The sequence below is a fragment of the Eschrichtius robustus genome, chromosome 3 (assembly GCF_028021215.1).
Source record: "Eschrichtius robustus isolate mEscRob2 chromosome 3, mEscRob2.pri, whole genome shotgun sequence".
In the NCBI taxonomy this organism is placed as follows: domain Eukaryota; kingdom Metazoa; phylum Chordata; class Mammalia; order Artiodactyla; family Eschrichtiidae; genus Eschrichtius; species Eschrichtius robustus.
The window spans coordinates 16,168,178-16,185,408 of record NC_090826.1 but is presented as its reverse complement, the minus strand read 5'-3'; the positions used below and the strand labels follow the sequence as shown (position 1 = coordinate 16,185,408).

At 60.3% G+C, this 17,231-nt stretch overlaps 1 protein-coding gene across 9 annotated transcripts; it reads left to right on the top strand.

Moving 5' to 3' along the window:
- The first annotated feature begins 2,677 nt into the window (after window positions 1–2,677).
- Window positions 2,678–15,672, top strand: SH2D5 (SH2 domain containing 5). Of its 9 annotated transcripts, none has more exons than XM_068539073.1 (11): window positions 2,678–2,873; window positions 4,764–4,922; window positions 7,402–7,553; window positions 7,896–7,979; window positions 8,483–8,557; window positions 9,595–9,741; window positions 11,025–11,273; window positions 11,426–11,600; window positions 11,992–12,100; window positions 12,593–12,752; window positions 13,438–15,672. In XM_068539073.1, exons 2-11 carry the CDS (start codon window positions 4,817–4,819, stop codon window positions 13,639–13,641), a joined length of 1,461 nt encoding a protein of 486 aa, XP_068395174.1. In that variant the 5' UTR covers window positions 2,678–2,873; window positions 4,764–4,816; the 3' UTR covers window positions 13,642–15,672. The 9 variants fall into 9 exon arrangements, with proteins under 9 accessions (XP_068395174.1, XP_068395173.1, XP_068395177.1 ...); XM_068539072.1 differs by lacking the exon at window positions 2,678–2,873 and adding an exon at window positions 2,971–3,047; XM_068539071.1 differs by lacking the exon at window positions 2,678–2,873 and adding an exon at window positions 3,087–3,652 and having other exon boundaries at window positions 7,899–7,979.
- Window positions 15,673–17,231: the final 1,559 nt, after the last annotated feature.

The following is a 17,231-nucleotide window of genomic DNA, read 5'->3' as shown; positions in this document are numbered from 1 at the left end:
AATGCCATGACAGGGCCATGCGCCCTCACCTGTTCAGGGATCACGACCCCACCACCCTAGCTTGCCTTGTCATTCCTTCCCCTGCTTAATAGAGATGATTTCTCTGGTCTTCCAGCAAAAGTGAGTCATTAATCCAGTGGTTGAGGTTCTATACCTGATGGCTCCCAAGAGCTGTCAGGAATGTAGGATGAGATATGTGGGGCAGATAATGATGCGGTGGTGGCCGTTTCATATTGCAGCCCTGAGCGGAACTAGCTTGGCTCACCCAGGAGATGGCTGACTCCCACTGAAGTTTGTTTCCCTTGGTGCAAACCTCTGAGCTTGTACATCTATTGTACATTTACTAAGGCTACAGGCATGGTAGAAGCTCAGAGTTTCTGTGCTTTTGGTGGAATTAGGTCCACTGAGTTTGGTAACCTGAGCTCAGACGGGTGGTTACATTACTCTGGTACACAAATAAAAATGAAGAAATGAACTTCAAATGTATAAATCCATTTGGTTTTGAAACATCATATTCCTGAGTGAGTATTGGTGAAGACCAATAAGAAGAGGATCCTTGGTGGTCACAAAGTCAGGAGTCAATGTCACATACATTTTCCACACATGTATCTTCCCAGGTCTGGTGTTTGTGGTGTTCTGTTGTAAATTTCTGTGTCCCGGGGATCTAGCACAGTGCCCACCACTCAGATCTTCACCCTCTGTCCCTTTCTCCTGAGAAAGATTCAGAAGGCAAAATTCTCCCTCTGGTTTTAACGGTTTCACCATCTGAATTTAATTCCTTGGTCTTTTTTCATTTTGACCTGAAACAAATTCCTGTTGCTATTTTTTTTTAAATTTATTTATTTTTATTTATGGCTGTGTTGGGTCTTCGTTTCTGTGTGAGGGCTTTCTCTAGTTGCGGCAAGTGGGGGCCACTCTTCATCGCGGTGCGCGGGCCTCTCATTATCACGGCTTCTCTTGTTGCGGAGCACAGGCTCCAGACGCGCAGGCTCAGTAATTGTGGCTCACGGGCCTCGTCGCTCCGTGGCATGTGGGATCTTCCCAGACCAGGGCTCAAACCCGTGTCCCCTGCATTGGCAGGCAGATTCTCAACCACTGCGCCACCAGGGAAGCCCCCTGTTGCTATTTTTAAAATTATAGGCATCAGGATGAATTGTGTGCCTCAGGAACTCATTAGAGCCAGTAGTTAATTCTGCTGTGGCTTGTGTTGTTTTCTCTGAAGAGTCTCAAAATGGGGACTGTGGTCTAGTAATTGGCAAGTCCTCTATTTAAAATTTACATGCTTTTTAGGAAGGCTAGTAAGAATTAACCCTTCATCCTTTGTGTACCCTGAGTTTCATAAATTGGGATTTTCAGAAAGCAGGACCAAGTTGTAAATCAATCGATCCTTCTCATCAATGGACTCAGGGTTGTCCCATGGCCTCGGTGAAGGGTTTTCCAGAGCACCTGGCATGCGAACTCAACAAACACTTGCTGTTAAATAATGTATAAAAGAAACTCAAGAAAAACAGCAAAGTCTAACAGCAGCTAATACCCACTGAGCACTTCACTTACCGTGGGTCAGGCACTGTGCCAAGCACTTTGCCCACGCTAACTCGTGGGAACCCTCACGTCCCTATGATTCAGGTGTTAGTAACGCTTCCAGATGAGGCGCAGGAGGATTAAAGTGATTCAGGTGCTTGCCCAAGGTCCCACACCTAGTCAGAGGAAGTGCCCAGATTTGGGACCAAGCCTCGAAGCATTACACCTCGCTGCGGCCTCTTGGAAGGGCATCCAGGTGCTCTGGGGAGACAAAGCAATGCCCCGCAGGCCAGCATGGCTCACACGTGCCTCCTTCCCAACTCCCCTGAGGCCCTCAGACCTCTGCTGTGCCCGCCTACCTCTGTCAGAGTGCCCACGTGCGGGGGTGCAGCCTGTGCCGCCCCTGTGTCCCTGCTTTCCTGCCGTGTGGCAATGCTGGTGTTTCCTCTGCAGAATTCAGGTGTCATACCCGCCAAAGGCCGGACTGAATCGGGCTTGCTGTTTATTTTTTGGCACCTACAAGGTTCTGGGCCCTTTGGGAACAAAAGCGCTCTCCATCTCCAAGCTGTTGCTGACACCCTGGGCTGGATTTGCTCACCAGTTTCCCCCCATCTCAGTGGATTTCCGTGTAACCCGAAGGGCATGGTCACGGCCCCGTGCAGTGATAAGTGATAACGTTCGTGCCGAGATTTCTCGAGATGGCTGGGCAGGCTCAGTTAACTCTCTTACAAGAAAGGCCCAGAACGGCCGGCGGGAAGAGGGCGAGGAAAGGGATGCGCCACATCCCCACCCCTCTGGGGCTGAGGGAAGGAAGGGAGAGACTGGCCGAGTTCCCCGAGTTCCCCAGAGGCCGGGCCCTGCGCGCATTCATTCACTCATCAAGATGACAATCCCTGAAGGCCTCCTGCGGGCCAGGCTGTCCTGCGCACTGGGGATGGAGGCCCTTCTGGCCAAGGCTGCTCGCACTCTAGTAAGAGGAGTAGGATGACGGGCAGGAGTGGCGAGGGCTCTTCAGGAGGTGGAGGAGTCACTGGTTGTCAGGGAAGCTTCTCGGAGGAGTAGCTTCCGCAGCCGCCGCCGACAGGACGAGGAGGAGCTAGCTAGGGGGCGGGAGAGAAAGACTCTTCAGGAGGAGGGAACCTTCGGCGAGGCCCGAGGCACGAGGCAACTCAAGTCCCCCACCCGGGAAGAGGCGCCCTCGGCGGGAGGGAGCTGCCCCTCCCTCCCTTTAAGGCGGAGCGCCCGGGTGCGAGACGGCGGGGGCGGCACCAGGGCCCCTCGCGGCCGCCGATTGGACGGCGCGGCCGAGCGGAGCCACCCCGCGGGCGCCGATTGGGTGGGCGAGGGCCGAGGTGATCGGGGCGCTGGTTCCCGCGGCCACGTGGGGGACGCGCGGGGAGGGGGGGGCCCTGGGAGGGAGGCGGTAGGGGCGGGGCGGGCTCCCGGGTGGGCGGTGGAGACGCTCGGGGCTGCGCGGGGGTCGCAGCGCCGAGCTGCAGGACGGGGCTCGAGACGCGGCGGCCGCGGTGAGTGAGCGCCGGGGAGCCGGGCGGGGGCTGGGACTGGGACTGGCTGACCGGCGGGAGCGGGACTCGGTCCCCAGGCGCGGAGATGGGGGAGGTTCTCGGATGGGGAGAAGCACCTCTGTCCCTTCCCCATCACCGTCATCATCCATCACCTCCACCATCACCATACGTCACTTCCACCGCCCCTCCGCTAGCGTCCTGCCTCGGTCGCCCCTCCGTCGGTCCGAAGACTTTCTCCGCCCCGGGCCGGCCGGGGACCGTCAGCTGAAAACCCTGGCAGCGCTCCCCAGGAATAAATACCCACGCTATGGAGCGCTCCGTACCGCCTGGGCGCTTGCCCCGTATGTGGTTTGGCCCCACTTAATCCTGAAAACAGCACTTTCCGCTTAATGTCGTCTGTATGGAGAGACCGCCCTGTACTGATAGCACCACCTTACCCACCGCACACGCACACACACCTCGTATCTTCTTCACCTTGCTGTATTTTCCTCCAAGTAACTTAAGCCCCATGAAATGTTTGGGGTTTTTTAAAAATTTATTTATTTTACTTTTTATTTTGGCTGCGTTGGGTCTTCGTTGCTGCGCGCGGGCTTTCTCTCGTTGCGGTGAGCAGGGGCTACTCTTCCTTGCGGTGCGCAGACTTCTCGTTGCGGTGGCTTCTCTTGTTGTGGAGCACGGGCTCTAGGCGCGCGGGCTTCAGTAGTTGTGGCACTTGGGCTCAGTAGTTGTGGCTCGCGGGCTCTAAAGTGCAGGCTCAGTAGTTGTGGCGCACGGGCTGTTGCTCTGCGGCATGTGCAATCTTCCCGGACCGGGGCTCGAACCCGTGGCCCCTGCATTGGCAGGCGGATTCTTAACCACTGCGCCACCAGGGAAGCCCCTCCTGAAATGTTGATTTCTAGTACCGTCCCCCCAACCCAGCTTGGGTGCTCCGTGAGGGGACTTTGTTTTGTTCACCTGGCACATAGCGCTTGGAAATATTCTCAGCAGGAACAGGTAGATGAACAACTCCAGGAGGCAGCTGCTATTACTACCCCACTTTAAGGCTGAGGAAATGGAGTCTGAGAGGTTGTGACTTGTTGGTTACATCAGCCAACCTTGTGGGACCCCACAGTCCACGATCTTGACCCTAGGCTGCATGGTTCAATCTCTCCCACCCTGTGGTCCAGGCAGGTAGGGGCGGCACCAGGGGTTGTACTGGGGGCAGGGGGCTCTTCTGTGCTGCTGAGCCAAAGCCAGTGGAGGTGAGGCAGGTGACTGGAGTGGCCCTGGCAGCCCCAGACCATCTGGCCCAGGAGGCAGTCAGAGAGAAAGCAGCTGTTTTGCTGATCAGATCCGCCCCCAGCACCGGAGGTGTTCCGGGCCACTGCCGCTGCTTCCTTGCCTCACCTGCCCCTGGATAGGCTGGGACCCACCAAACTCCAAAGGTGGACACCCTGCTCACTTGGGGGAGGGCGCTGCCATGGCCTGGGGAAAGAGCCCCCAGAGACCCAGGCTTGCTTCCGAGCTCTCCCCTATGCTGTGTGACCTTGGGCAAGTGACTTCACCTCCTGAGCCACCATGTGCTAAGCACAGAGTCTGCAGGCTGAGTGGTCTCCCACGGTGCTGGAAGGTGGGCCCTCCTTATGACAACCATTCAGCTACAGTGCAGTGCAGCAGAGGGCCTCTGTCCGTGATCCTCGAGGTAGTCAACTCATCCAGTTCCCTGTCTCTAAGCAGGGCCACCTGGAAAACTTCAGAGGAGCAAGAGAAGTGCCCCAGTCTCATTTCAAATGTGTCCGCTTAGGAAGGTTCTGGCCCAGAGCCAGGCTCCTGTGCAAAACCTCAGAAAAACAGGTCTGATCCAAAGGGATAAGTGGGTGTCTGTGCCTGGAACAGGTAAGTGGGTCTGTTTCCAGGGTTAGGGTGAGCCTGCACCCTCCCTGGTCCCCTGGGCAGCCCCCAACTTGAGGCCTGGGGCCAAAATGCACTGCACCTCTCAGGCTTGGGGGGAAGAAACTTCCAGTTTTCCGGGGTGGGGGAAGGATCAGGTGATGGGGGGTGAGGGGGGACCCATAAGAGGGCCAGTGGCCTCCCCACCCGCACCCCGCAGCCTGCACCCTGGGGTGTCCCCAAGGAAGCTGCGGCTCTGGATCTGGAGGGAGGAGGCTGTGCACAGCCTTAGACACAGCGGTCCCGGCCTGTGCGTGCACCACAGCCCTCGTGGCTCCTTTCCATCTTACACGCTTAGCGTCTGTGGGGCTGTGTCAGCAGCGCAGGCAGCATGTGAAATGTGCTCCCCATCTCTCCCTCCTCCCATCTCTCCTTTATCTCTTTCTCTACTGTCTTTCTTCCCACTCCTCTGTTCCCACTTCTGTTGGTTGCCTTTTCATCCTGGGTTCCTTTGCTCTCTCCCTTTTGCCCCGTTTGGTTTTTGGTCTTTGCCTCCTCCCACCCCCTTCTCCCCGCCCCCGCCCCGCCCACGGGTTCCGGGCATCCCAGCCCAGGATGTGATTATGAAGTTGAAAGGCGAGTTCCCTGGAAGCCCCGTCTTCACACCTGGAACCGAGGCCACGTAGCTCTTGTGCCAGTTACACACCTAACTTGCTGTATTTAAACGTAAAATGACAGTAGGTAATGGACGTGATGTGAAAAATAATTAGGATCAAAAAGTAGAGAGGTGCCAGGAGGGCGGAACCAGGAAGTCTTCAAAGGGACCATGCAGCCTTTATTTGCTGGCTTTTCCCTTACTGGCCGCTCACCGGATGTGGTCGATTGCTGCTGGTGCCCCCACCTGGCCTGAGCCTGGGGTTGAAGGTCAGGGGCAGGCTGAGGTAGGGGCCGTTCCTGGGCCCTCGGCGCTGAGTCAGCTCCAAAGCACCCAAACCCTCCTTCTCCAGGACTCCTGCAGGTGCGAGAGCACACCTGGGATGCACCCATTTCCTGCCCAGCGCCCTGTCTGATCCCTGCTTTCTCCTGGTGGGAATCATGACTCCCAGGCAGGCCCCCCCACTCCTGGACCGGGTGGTCTCTTCTCAGGTGTGGCCCGGTGCAAGGAGGGCACTGAAAGTGGTCCGACCTCGCTGTCCTGCCAAGCTCCTGCCTGACCATCAGGTTTGGGGGTTCCCCATCCCTCGTGAGACTGTACTTGTTGATCACAGCTCTGAGCCTGGCAGGCATCGTGCTGGGTTCTGCGCCTCCATTCAATTCTCATTGACTCCTCATGTCATCCCAGGTTTGGGGACAAGGAAATGGAGGCTCAGAGAGGTGAGGCAGCTTGCCCAAGGTCACACAGGATTTGGACCCAGGTCTCTGTGATCCCAAGTGCAGTGATTACAAGTAGCCTGGTGAGACGGAGCCCGCCAGGATGGGGGATGGAGGTGGGAGTCTAAGTTGGCCCCAGGGAAGCCTGAGGGAGCTGAGTCCCTGGGACCTACGCAGAGGCATTCAGCCATTCTGTCTGTGACGCGTTTACTCCACATTCACTGAGCACCAGCTGTGGTCTGAGCTCTGATGGGGAGTAAGTGCTCTCCCTGCCCTTGAGGACGGTCTAGAAGGCAGCTTTCCTTCTCTTCCCCCCCTGGTGGATCTGGGAGAGGGGCCCCAGGAAAGACCAGAACCTGGGTGGCAGGGCTCCTCAGCACCCCGGGGGCAATTGTCCACCCTCCCTACCCCCTGCCTCAGCATCAGTGTCCGGTCTGGTTGGGTTGGGGTCTTCTGGCAGGGGCTGGAGTCAGGCTGGGTGGAAGGAGCCCGGGCCCCGTGACGCAGCCTTGGCCATCCAGTGCCCCCTGCCCCTGTGGACTCCAGAGCTCCTGCCCTGGAACCTGCTGTGGCTCCCCACTGCCCACAGGGCAGAGCCCCAGTGTGACATTTAAGGCCGATCCCAACCCGGCTGCTGCTCTGCTAAGTTCTACCTCAGGGCCCCAGCTGCCTTCACTCCTCCGTGCCTTTGCAGACTCTGTCCTCGCCGCTGTCACATCCCTCCTCTTGGGTGCTGCCTTCCCAGGCTGTCCCCCTCCCCTGGCGCTTTGCACAAGCTGGTTACATGTCTGCACCCCCTTCCTCCAGCTCTTTCCTGAAGCTCACTCCTCAGTGAGGCCTTCTCGGCTGTAGTCAACCCCAGCCTGCCCTTCATTTCCTCCTCTCTGCTTTATCACCATCTAGCATATTCCACATCTTACTTATTATTTAGTTTACTGTCGGCTCCATGCGGGCAGGCAGGGAGTTTGTCATATTGGTGAGGGCCGTGTGTCCCCCGGGTCCCAGCGCCCGGGATGCTGCCTGGCACACAGCCAGTGCTCAGGCAGCGTTTGTTGGATGCAAGAGCTTGGCGGCCTCTGACGGGCGCTCTGAGGCTCGACCGCCTGGGCACCAGCCCTCCTCCCCTGCCCTTTGCAGCCTTCTCTCCTGCGGACCCTGAAGCCGGGCACCCTGGGGGCCATGCAGAAGGCCGGGGCGGGGGGCCGGAGAGCCTCCGACTGCGGCCCTGCCCCTCACCGGCCCAGGTGCATCACCAAGTTTGCCCAGGTGGGTGGGCCCGCCCCGCCCCGCCCCGCCCCGCTCGGTGGGCTCCGATGGGCCGTGACTGTGTGGCAGGCCCTGGGGGTGGGGAGGATTCGTGGGTCACGGTCCCATTTCTGTGGCCCCAGCTCTGGAGTGTGTGTGCACGGATGAGGTGATGGGGCCGCAGAGGGGCCGAGTGGCTTCACCAGGGAAAGTAGCAGAGCCTGGACTCCGAGTCCGCGCCCTGTCACCGTCCACAGCCTGCCCGACAGAGCGGAGTGTGTGCGTGGAGGGCGATTTGGAGGACGGGGGTCAGGAGCCATGGGCCTGACTCCCCGCGCCGCCCTCCCACCCCCCACCCCCAAGCAGTACGTGGGCTCCTTCCCCGTGGACGACCTGGACACCCAGGAGAGCGCATGGCTGGTGCAGCAACAGCTGTGGACACTGAAGGTAGGGGCTGGGGGCTGGGGAGCGCACTTCCCTGCGGGCGATCACAGCCTTGGGGTGTCGGCCTGGGAACGGCCCCCAGACCCTGTGATCCGTCCCAACCCCCATTCAGAGAGATGGAGCAAGTGAGGCCCAGGGAGGGGCAGCACCAACGCCATTCCGAGAGATGGGTCCTGTCAGGACCACACCCGGGCTCCTGGAGCCACGCCCCTGAAGCCCTGGGGCCCCCTCCCTTGGGCGGTCATGACCTGTGCCCCACAGGTGGAAGCCACAGGTGGAAGCCACAGGTGGGAGAGATGCGGGGTGGTCACAACATGGCCCAGGTTGGTCTGCCAGGAGCCATCCACACTTCCCCGGCTCCTGGGGGCTCCCTGTCCAGGGCTCAGTCCCCTGGCCGCTGGGGTGGAGGTGGCTGACCAGCCCAGGGGGACTAGTACAGAGGCTGGGCTGGGCAGGGCAGGGCCTGGGAGGTAATGTCTGCCCCCCACCAACTGTCTCCCCCCCAGGACTGTCCCCGCCGCCGGGCTGTCATCCTGAAATTCAGCCTTCAGGGCCTCAAGATCTACAGCGGGGAGGGTGAGGTAGGAACCCGTGTGGGTGCAGGTGAGGACCGGACAGGTGTCCTACTCCCTGGGGATGCACTCACCTCCACCCAGCCCTGCACTGCCCCTCCAGCCTCCCCGGCTGCCCAGCCTGCTCTGGGCCGTTGGACGTCCTCTCTCCAAGGCCCTCCTGCCATGGCAAGCGTGGACGACAGTTTCTCCTCCCTCTCACCCCCCGGCCCCCAGCCCTCCAAAATCTCCGGGGGCCACCTCCTGGCCTGAGCATCAGGACCAACCAGCCCCATGAGGTTTCTGTGGGTCCCCGGGCTTGGCCAGTGGGCTGTGGCTAGCCTCTCAGGACTGTGGGACAGGGCCAGGCAGGCTGGAGGCCAGTTGGGAGCCCCTGCTTGGTCCGCCATCCTCTTGGTGCAAACCAAGAGTGATGAACACTAAACCGCGTGCCAGACTGTGAGACCCACGACTCCGGCGCCGCTCACCTAGGACTGGTGCAAATGTGTGCAGAGCTGTGCATTGCGGGGCCCTGGGTTCAGGGCCTGTGCCACCTGCACGAGGTCTCGCTCACCCCCCAGCCCCACTTGTCACAACAAGGACTCAGAGAGCTGCCCTCACCGGCCCAAGTCACCCAGAGAGTGAGTGGCAGAGCCAGGATTTGAACCCCGGTCACCTGACTCCAGAGACCAGGCGTGCAAGCCCAGGGCTGGCCACAACTGTCCCCATGACCCGCAGGCCGTGAACCCTCTGCCCCTCAGCTCCGTAACTTGGCATGACCACCCCAGCCAGCAGGTTGGCAGCAGGGAGCAAGGGACCCGAGCTCAGGTCCCCTGTGAAGGATGAGGGTTCCCATGTGAAGCGTGGTTTGGGCAGGCCTGGAAGGAGGGCAGAGTTCTTCACTCCAGGAGCAGGGTGGGCCCGAAGCTGGGCGTGCAGGCTGGAGAGCAGACCCGGGAGGCCTGCCAGCGGGTGTGCGGGGCCCTCGGGGCTGGCACATGCTGGGCTGGCAGCTGCAGGCCACGCGGTGGGTCTGATGGAGGCCCGTGTACCTGCTGCATCCCCAGGTGCTCCTGATGGCTCATGCCCTGAGGCGCATACTCTACTCCACCTGGTGCCCAGCCGACTGCCAGTTTGCCTTCATGGCCCGAAATCCCCGGAGCCCGGCCAGCAAGCTCTTCTGCCACCTCTTTGTGGGCAGCCAGCCTGGAGAGGTACCTGGGGCCCAGGGCAGAGGGCGCAGCACTGGGGGGTGTGCTGTGCTTCACTGTGGGTTCCAGGGACCGAGGCCGTGGACGGCTCAGCCAAGCTGGCCTGCGCCCCCCTCCAGGCATGCACCCCTTGCCACCCTGGCTCCTTCTGTGGCCCTGCCCTCTGAGGACTCCCTCAAAGCGAGTCAGTGGCCTCAGCATTCCCCGAGCTTGTAGGTGGGGACCAGGCTGTGCCCTTAGAGATCGGAGGGTCACACTGCCAGGCCTTTGCCCTTGCTGTTCTCTCTGCCTGCAACCCCTTCCCCGTCTCATCCTGGCAAATTCCAACTTGCCCTTTGAGGCTCAGCCCGTGTGTCTGTGGAGCCCACCTTGAATCCTCCAGACCGCCCCTCACACCTGCGGTCCTGTGACACGAACTGCACTCTGTCATCGGTCTGTCCCTAACTACAGTCACTGGAATTCTTTGAGAGCAGAGGCTGGGTCCGGGTCTTGAACTGTTCTGGTGCTTGGCCCCGTGGGGAGAGTGGGTGGGTGGGTAGATCCCGAAAGTCAAAGCCAGTGTGGCCGCCATGAACAGTGGAGCCTCGGCAGCCAATTGATTGGCAAGCAGAGGCTGGGTTTGGTTCTGCGCAGCAAGCATTTGCCATCACCCCTGTATGTCAAGCCCTGTGCCGGCCACTGGAGTGACAGGTGGCTGAGATATGGCCCTTGATCATCTGGAGCTCAGAGTTCCAACATGTTGGGCCTGGATGATGTGTGTGGCGGATGGAATGTGTGGGCCCCAGAGTGCTGGGCTTCTCCAGGGGGTCTTCTGTGGTCCATTTCATTAAAGGGGCACAGGGAGGTGGGGAGGAGGAAACTGAGGCGCAGAGATGCCATGCTGTACCCAGGGTCACACAGCAGCTCCTAAGTGACGGAGCCAGGATTGGATCCCAGGTTCTGTGACTTCAGGGCCTGGGCTCTTAGCCACTCCTCCAAGAGGGTACAATGCACAGGGTGAGGGTAGTAAACCTAGGGGTAGGAGTGCATTTAGCCCATGTCGTCCCAGCTCCAAGCATGATGCTTGGAACAAGGTAGATGCTCGGTGTTTGTTAAATGAATAGAGGAAGCTGGCAGGGGATGCTGCATGGTGGTGAGGTTTTGAGGGATAAGAAGTTTTCCCCGGAAGAATAGGGAAGAGCATTCCAAGCCAAGGGGCTGCATGCCCCCCTGGTGAGTGGGCCGATGCCTGAGGAACCCCCCGGGAAACCTCCCCCCGCTGAGCCCGCCTCCCTCTCCCTCCCCAGGTCCAGATCCTGCACCTGCTGCTCTGCCGCTCCTTCCAGCTCGCTCACCTCTCGCAGCACCCTGAGCAACGGGCACGGCCTGAGCCCTGCCCGGGACCCGTAGGGGACGTGCCCCCGAAGCCCCTGTCCGGCCCTGGGGGCACCCCTGGCCTAGCACGGGAACCCCTCGGCGGTGATCAGCTCTCACGGAACGTTAACGCGCTGGTCTCCTTCGGGCAGCTGCCAGCAGAGGGGCCTGGGGGCAGTGGGGTACGCGGCACCCCAGCCAGGGAGTGGGCCATGGACAAGGGAACTGGGCGACGGTTTGGGGATCAAGAGGGGCGGGTGCTGGACTTCCGTGGGAGGGGCTAATGGCTGGGCCTGAGTCTGGCCGCCCCTGCGGGGTCCTCTTGGTGCCCTAGAAGGAGCCGCCGGAGTCGGAAAGCCGCGGGGGCGCCCGCCACGCCCGCCTGGGGAACCCGTACTGCTCGCCCACGCTGGTGCGCAAGAAGGCCATCCGCAGCAAGGTGATCCGCTCCGGGGCCTACCGCGCCTGCACCTACGAGACGCAGCTGCAGCTGTCGGCTCGGGAGGCCTGTGAGTGGCCGGGCACGGGTGCGCGAGTCGGCGAGGGTGGGCCTGAGTGTCCGTGTCTGCGGGGCCGTGACTGTCGATGCCTGCGCCTGGGAGCGCTGAGGCCTCGTGTCCACGCGAGGGAGGGCAGGAGGGCGCAGCCGGGGCTGCGTGCCCAGGGGCTTGCAGAGGCGACTGCGTAGCTGCCGATGTGCTGTGACTGGGGAGTGGCTGTGCGTGGGGATGTGCCTGGGCGCCGCTGTGCTTTGGGGAAGCAGGATGTGTGCAGACTGGGCCGGGAGCAGGAGGCTTGGGAAGAGACGAGCACGGGGGTGATGAGGCCTGTGGGCGTGGGCCGGGCTGGGCGCGGGAGGGGACCACCTCTCTTCCTCTGAGCCCTGGATGGTCTCCATAGTTCCTGACGCGTGGGAGGCCTGGCCCCGGGGTCCTGGGGGCCCCTCATGCCTGGTGGAGAGCGAGGGCAGCCTGACGGAGAACATCTGGGCTTTCGCTGGCATCTCCAGGTAGGAGGGGGTGCCCAGCCCTTTGGGGGGGGGTCAGGGAAATAGGCTGTGGGCTCCCCCAAGGCCCTGAGGTGTGTCCATCCCTGCACTTGGGTGGAGGCCTCCTGACCTCTGGACCTCAGGCCAGGGGCTTCCCCACCGTGGGCCTCAGTTTTCTCAAGTGTGAAGTGGGGATAATAAAAGGACCTTCATTGCAGGGCTGTGGAGAGGATCAAATGAGTTTATTCAGGTAAAGCCTTCAGCGCCTGGCCTGTCACAGGGTTCAGCTCCCTAAATGCCAGCTCTCTACCCATTGGGTCTTGAAGTTGTCAACAATTAGGATCCCCTTGGAAACCTTTTAGAAGGGAAGGCTAAAAGCTTCCTCCCATTGCGGGCCTACTCTGGGGCAGGCGCTGTGTTTACGATACTGTGGAGCTGTGACGCCATTAAGCAAGCTGAGGCTGGGTCCTGACTGGGGGGCCCGCCCTCAGCCTCTCCCCTCTGCCCCCCCAGGCCCAGTGCCCTCGCCCTGCTGCGGAGAGACGTGCTTGGGGCCTTCCTGCTTTGGCCTGAGCCAGGCACCAGTGGCCAGTGGTGCCTGTCGGTGAGGACACAGTGCGGCGTGGTGCCCCACCAGGTCTTCCGGAACCACCTAGGCCGCTACTGCGTGGAGGTAAGTGCTCCTGGCCCTGCCCCTCGCCCTCCAGCCCCGCCCTTTTCTAACCACTGAGGTCCTGAGCCCGCCTCACCCTCATCCCGGGTCCCCATTGGCTCTCTCTGGCCCCACCCCTTATTTAACTCTCCATCCAGCTCTTTCGTCCTTGGCCCTTCTGGCCCCGCCCCCACTGGCCTATTGGCCCCACCTGTACTCTGCTGGCTCCACCCTAAGGCCTCTCGCTCCAGGGAGGGAGAGTCTTGGGCTAGGGTGGTGCCTCACATTCTTACAGAAATCCCGGCTTTTAAAAAGTCACGCTTTCCCACACCCTAACTCATCTTTTAGCAGTAGAGGAAACTGATCAGAGAGGGTAGAGGGTTGCGTGAGCTCACACAGCCTCCGAGTCTCTAGGTCTGGAGTCTTGGCCTGATCACAGGTTTCCAGGGACAGGGGTGGGCAGGAAGGACTTTTTAAATGTGTGGCCTTGCTTCCACGCCAAGTGCCTCAGTCCTGTCCAGGCTGGGAGGAGAGAAAGGGAGGGAACCGGGGTGTGGTTTCGCTGTGAGCAGGACAGCGTCCTCTCTGGGCTGAATATCCTCCTCCCTCCTGGGGCAGGATCCTGTGTGAGGGGGCGGTCGGTGCGCTCGCCCGTGTGGAAGGGGGAGCTGGAGCTGAAGTCCCTTCCCCTCCTCCCCCCCACCAGCACCTGCCGGCTGAGTTCCCCAGCCTGGAGGCCCTGGTGGAGCATCACGCTGGGACGGAGCGCAGCCTCTTCTGCTCCCTCGACGTGGGCCGCCTGAACCCCGGCTACGAGGAGCAGGACTGCGGGCCCGAGGGCAGGCTTCCCCCGACTGTCCGCCCCCTTGGTCATGCCAAGTCCGAGGCAGAACTGCAGGGCCTGGGCTAGGACGCTGAGCCCCACGCCAAGAGGCCCCGCCTCATCCTGGCTCCTGGGCCTCAGCAGGCTGCTCTGCTCTGCCCTTCTTCCACCCCGCTGGGCACCAGTTCCATCCGGTCACTGCCCTTTGGACCAGTCTTCCATCACTACCCTGCCTGTGGGCGGAGCCCTGAGAGTGGAGATTGCCAGTGGCTTCTCACAGGACACGGCCTGTCAGGATTGCAGGAGGGGCAGGCAGAGCCTGGAGGCTTCCATGAACTTGCTGGGTGACTTTGGATGCTTGTCTTCTCTGGGCTTCACGTTACTCCTAGGTGGGGAGCTTTCCAAGGTGGGCAGAAAGGTTTGCTCCAACAGAGGTGGAGGCCTCTCCTAAGGAGGCCAGGCCTTGGGGCCCTGACTGGGCATCTCCAGAGAGCTCCTGAGCAAGGCAGCCAGACACGTGAGGGAGAGGTATCTGGGGAGGCAGTTCTCACTTTGGGCGAAGGCGTGGGGACGAGCCACCCTCTCCGTGAGAGAAACAGGGGTGACGTGGTGGAGCTTGGGAGCTACATCCAGGCTGACAGAGCGAGGCCTGTTTCCCATGTTCTTTGAGGCTAAAGGAGTCTTCCCCTGAGTTCTGAAGAGTGGGGGTTAAGAGGGTGCAGAAAGGGCAGGACGGACAAAGAGCCGTGCCACCCAAAGCCCACACGCAGGTGGACGCCTGTGTGCAGAAGGGGACGTGAATGGGCCGACAGGGCAGAGAATCGCAGTGAACCTTCAGACTAGGAAGGCTGCTTTTTCTCCACTCAAAACCACGGACTTGTGGTTCCTGCTTACTTGGAAGGGATGTCCCAGTCTCATCCCTGCCAGCACACCCCTGCCCCCCCAGGCTCACTTTCTTTGGCCATTTGACTGGGAGGGGCCAGCAGTGAGCTGCAGGCTTAGAGGGGTGACCGGGGTCCTGCTCCACTCATCCTGCAGGCCAGACTGGGTTTGGTGGCTGCCTGGGAAGCCCCCCAATGGTGGCATTTCCCTTAATGGGCATCTGTCAGGGGCCACTTCCCTAGGCCAGCCCCCTTGGGGATGGGGGTCAGGGAGGAATCATCCAAAGGTAGAACTGATGTGGGCCCTGCCAAAGGGTATTTGGCCTCAGCGGGCAGTGGGGGTCCATCAGGGAAATAACGCTAGTCTAAGGCAATGGCCCTGCGGTGATTGACGGATCTGGGTGTTCCCCTGTATAAGTAAACTTGACAGACAGGCATGAATCTACCAGATTAAGATAGGGAGCAAGTTCACTTTGGATGAACTTCTATTCCTGAGGCAGAGGCCAAGTCATGAGTCTGGGGGCTGCCCTCTCCCCCATCTGGGGAGGGGATGTGACTGCTCAGCGCCTTGAAAGTAACAGACTTCTGACTCCTGCATGGAAGAGGGCAACCCCAACGGAATAAAAAGAGGGGAGGAGCCTCAGAAGTTCAGGCCTGGTGTTCCCAGCTTACAACCTCCAGCTCAGCAAATGGTCTTGGCTGCGGCCTTGTCACTCTTGTCACAAGGGATAGGAGGAGGCTGTCCTTTGGGGGCTCTTTTCACTGGAACCACAGCACTGATTTTATACTGAATGTGAGTGGGAACCCAGCCTCATTTTACGGCCATTACTACCAGAACCCATCTCTTCCCTGGGCAAAGCTCTGTCCCTCGTGGGAGGCCCCAGGCTCTCATTTCCCTGGCAAGGAGAGGGGTTTGGTGACATGGGGCCCAGGATTACAGCCCTGGAGTCTCACACATTTAAGAAGACCTGATAACTGGTCTTAACCTCTATAAGGGATGGATTTTGTTGCACAAGTTATCTGTGTGGACAAGGTGTCAGGAATGTTCCCAAAGTACTTTAACATTCCTTCTCACAGCATTTATGGATCACACAGTACACAGGTTTTTGACCCACATGTGCAGATGCCTCAATGTCTTAATTATAGACCACAGTTTTCTGTTCCAACCAGCGCCACCTGTGTAGCCCAGCTCTCCTTACTGTGTGGACTTGAAATAAATAAAATGCATTTCTTCGGATTGTATAGTACAGACTTTTCCTTTGAAAGGCAAGGTCTTTGCCAGTTTGCCGGCTTCGCTTTTGTTTGCCAACCGTACCTTCCACTGGTGCTGAATGATGAACCAGACAGAGATCCTGTCCTCCGGGGCTCAGGAGGTCTTGAAGGAATTGGGTAGGTAGATTCAAGCAATGACTCTACTGCTTAAAACCTTCAGTGGGTATTTCCTACAGGAAAAAGACTCAAGTCCTTATATTCTGGCCACTCGGGTTCTCCTTCTGCTCCTGCAACATGCCACAGGGTCTTTGCACAGCCTGCACAGGCCTCCTTGTCTTCCTCTTCTTCCTTTACCTGATTAACTCCTCAACCTCACCATCTCTCAGTCTCAGGAAGCCTGCCCTGACTGCCCCCTGACCCCCCTGCCCGGCCTGGGTGAGGTTTCCTGGCTAGATATTCCATAAAACTGGTCCTTTAGTTTGTTAATACTCTTACTTATGGGATTTTTGTTTGTGGGACATTTGTTTCAAATGTCAGCCTCCCCCACTAGACTGTGGGCACCTGGAGGGCAGGGACTGGGCTGTCTCCCGGCGTCTATCACCGTGCCCGGCAGGCACGTAGCTGACAATTTCTGTGCAAAGGGGAGCGTAGAGGAGGTGTGATGGCCGCTATTCTGGAGGGACTTGTGCTCGGGGTTGGGGTGGGGAGAGAGGCCAGGCAGCCTCTCCAACCAAAAGACCAGCTTTCAAAGTTTTTTGTTCTGTTTCTCAATCTTGAGTCTTAATAAAAACAAGGGGCAGCGTCAGAGGGAAGCTTTGCTCTGTCCCCGGGGCTGTGATAGGCTCTGGGGCAGCCTTCCCGAGTCAATACAGGGATGTGGATAAAGGGCAGCAAGGTCCTGTTGCCTTTCTCGGTAGGTCTCTAACCCCCGGGTGAGGCCGCTCCGGTAGTATTTCTCTCCGAGGTGGAGTCAAGCCTGGCTTCCCCTGGGCCACCTCGGGCAAGTTGCTTAACCTCTCTGAACTGGGGCTGTGGGGACTGGAGAAGAGAACGGCTGTGCAGCACCTGGCACCGAGCCGGCAGATGCTGCAGCAAAGCCAGTGCCGGTCCTCCCCGACGGCCGCCCCCGCGCGCCGGCCTCCAGCCGGGGGATGCTCTCGGGGCCCGCCGGGCGCGGAGAACGCGCGGACGTTCGGGAGCCACGGGCTGTGACGCCAGGGGCGTTGCCCAGCAACCGCGAACGCCGTGGCAGCGTGCGTGCTAGCGGGCGGCTGGGGCGGCTCCGGGGACTCGGGTCTTGCGGTGGCGCCTGCAGCGCTGATCCCCCACTGCCCCCGCCCGGTCCGGGCCTCAGGGACGGGCGAGCCCGGGAGCGGGAAGAGGTGGCGGCTCCGGCTCGGGTCCTGTGACTCCCCCGCCGCCCCTTCCCTCCTATCGAGGCGTCCCCCAAGGAGTCCGGTCCACCCGCCGCCGCCGCCCCGCCCCCGCCGCGAGGCCCCGCCCCCCCCGCCCCGGCACCCCGGCGTTTCCCGCCCCGAGGTCCTGTGTCCTGGTCGCGGCGTCCACGTCGGGCCGCACCCCGGG

Bases quoted from the DNA above. Each gene is read 5' to 3' on its own strand.
- SH2D5 (XM_068539070.1), top strand. From the start codon at position 3,448: ATGGAGAGACCGCCCTGTACTGATAGCACCACCTTACCCACCGCACAC. The intron at 3,653-4,763 runs GTGAGCAGGGGC...GTCTCTAAGCAG, and splicing joins GCGGGCTTTCTCTCGTTGCG to GGCCACCTGGAAAACTTCAG. The intron at 12,101-12,592 runs GTAGGAGGGGGT...CTGCCCCCCCAG, and splicing joins GCTTTCGCTGGCATCTCCAG to GCCCAGTGCCCTCGCCCTGC.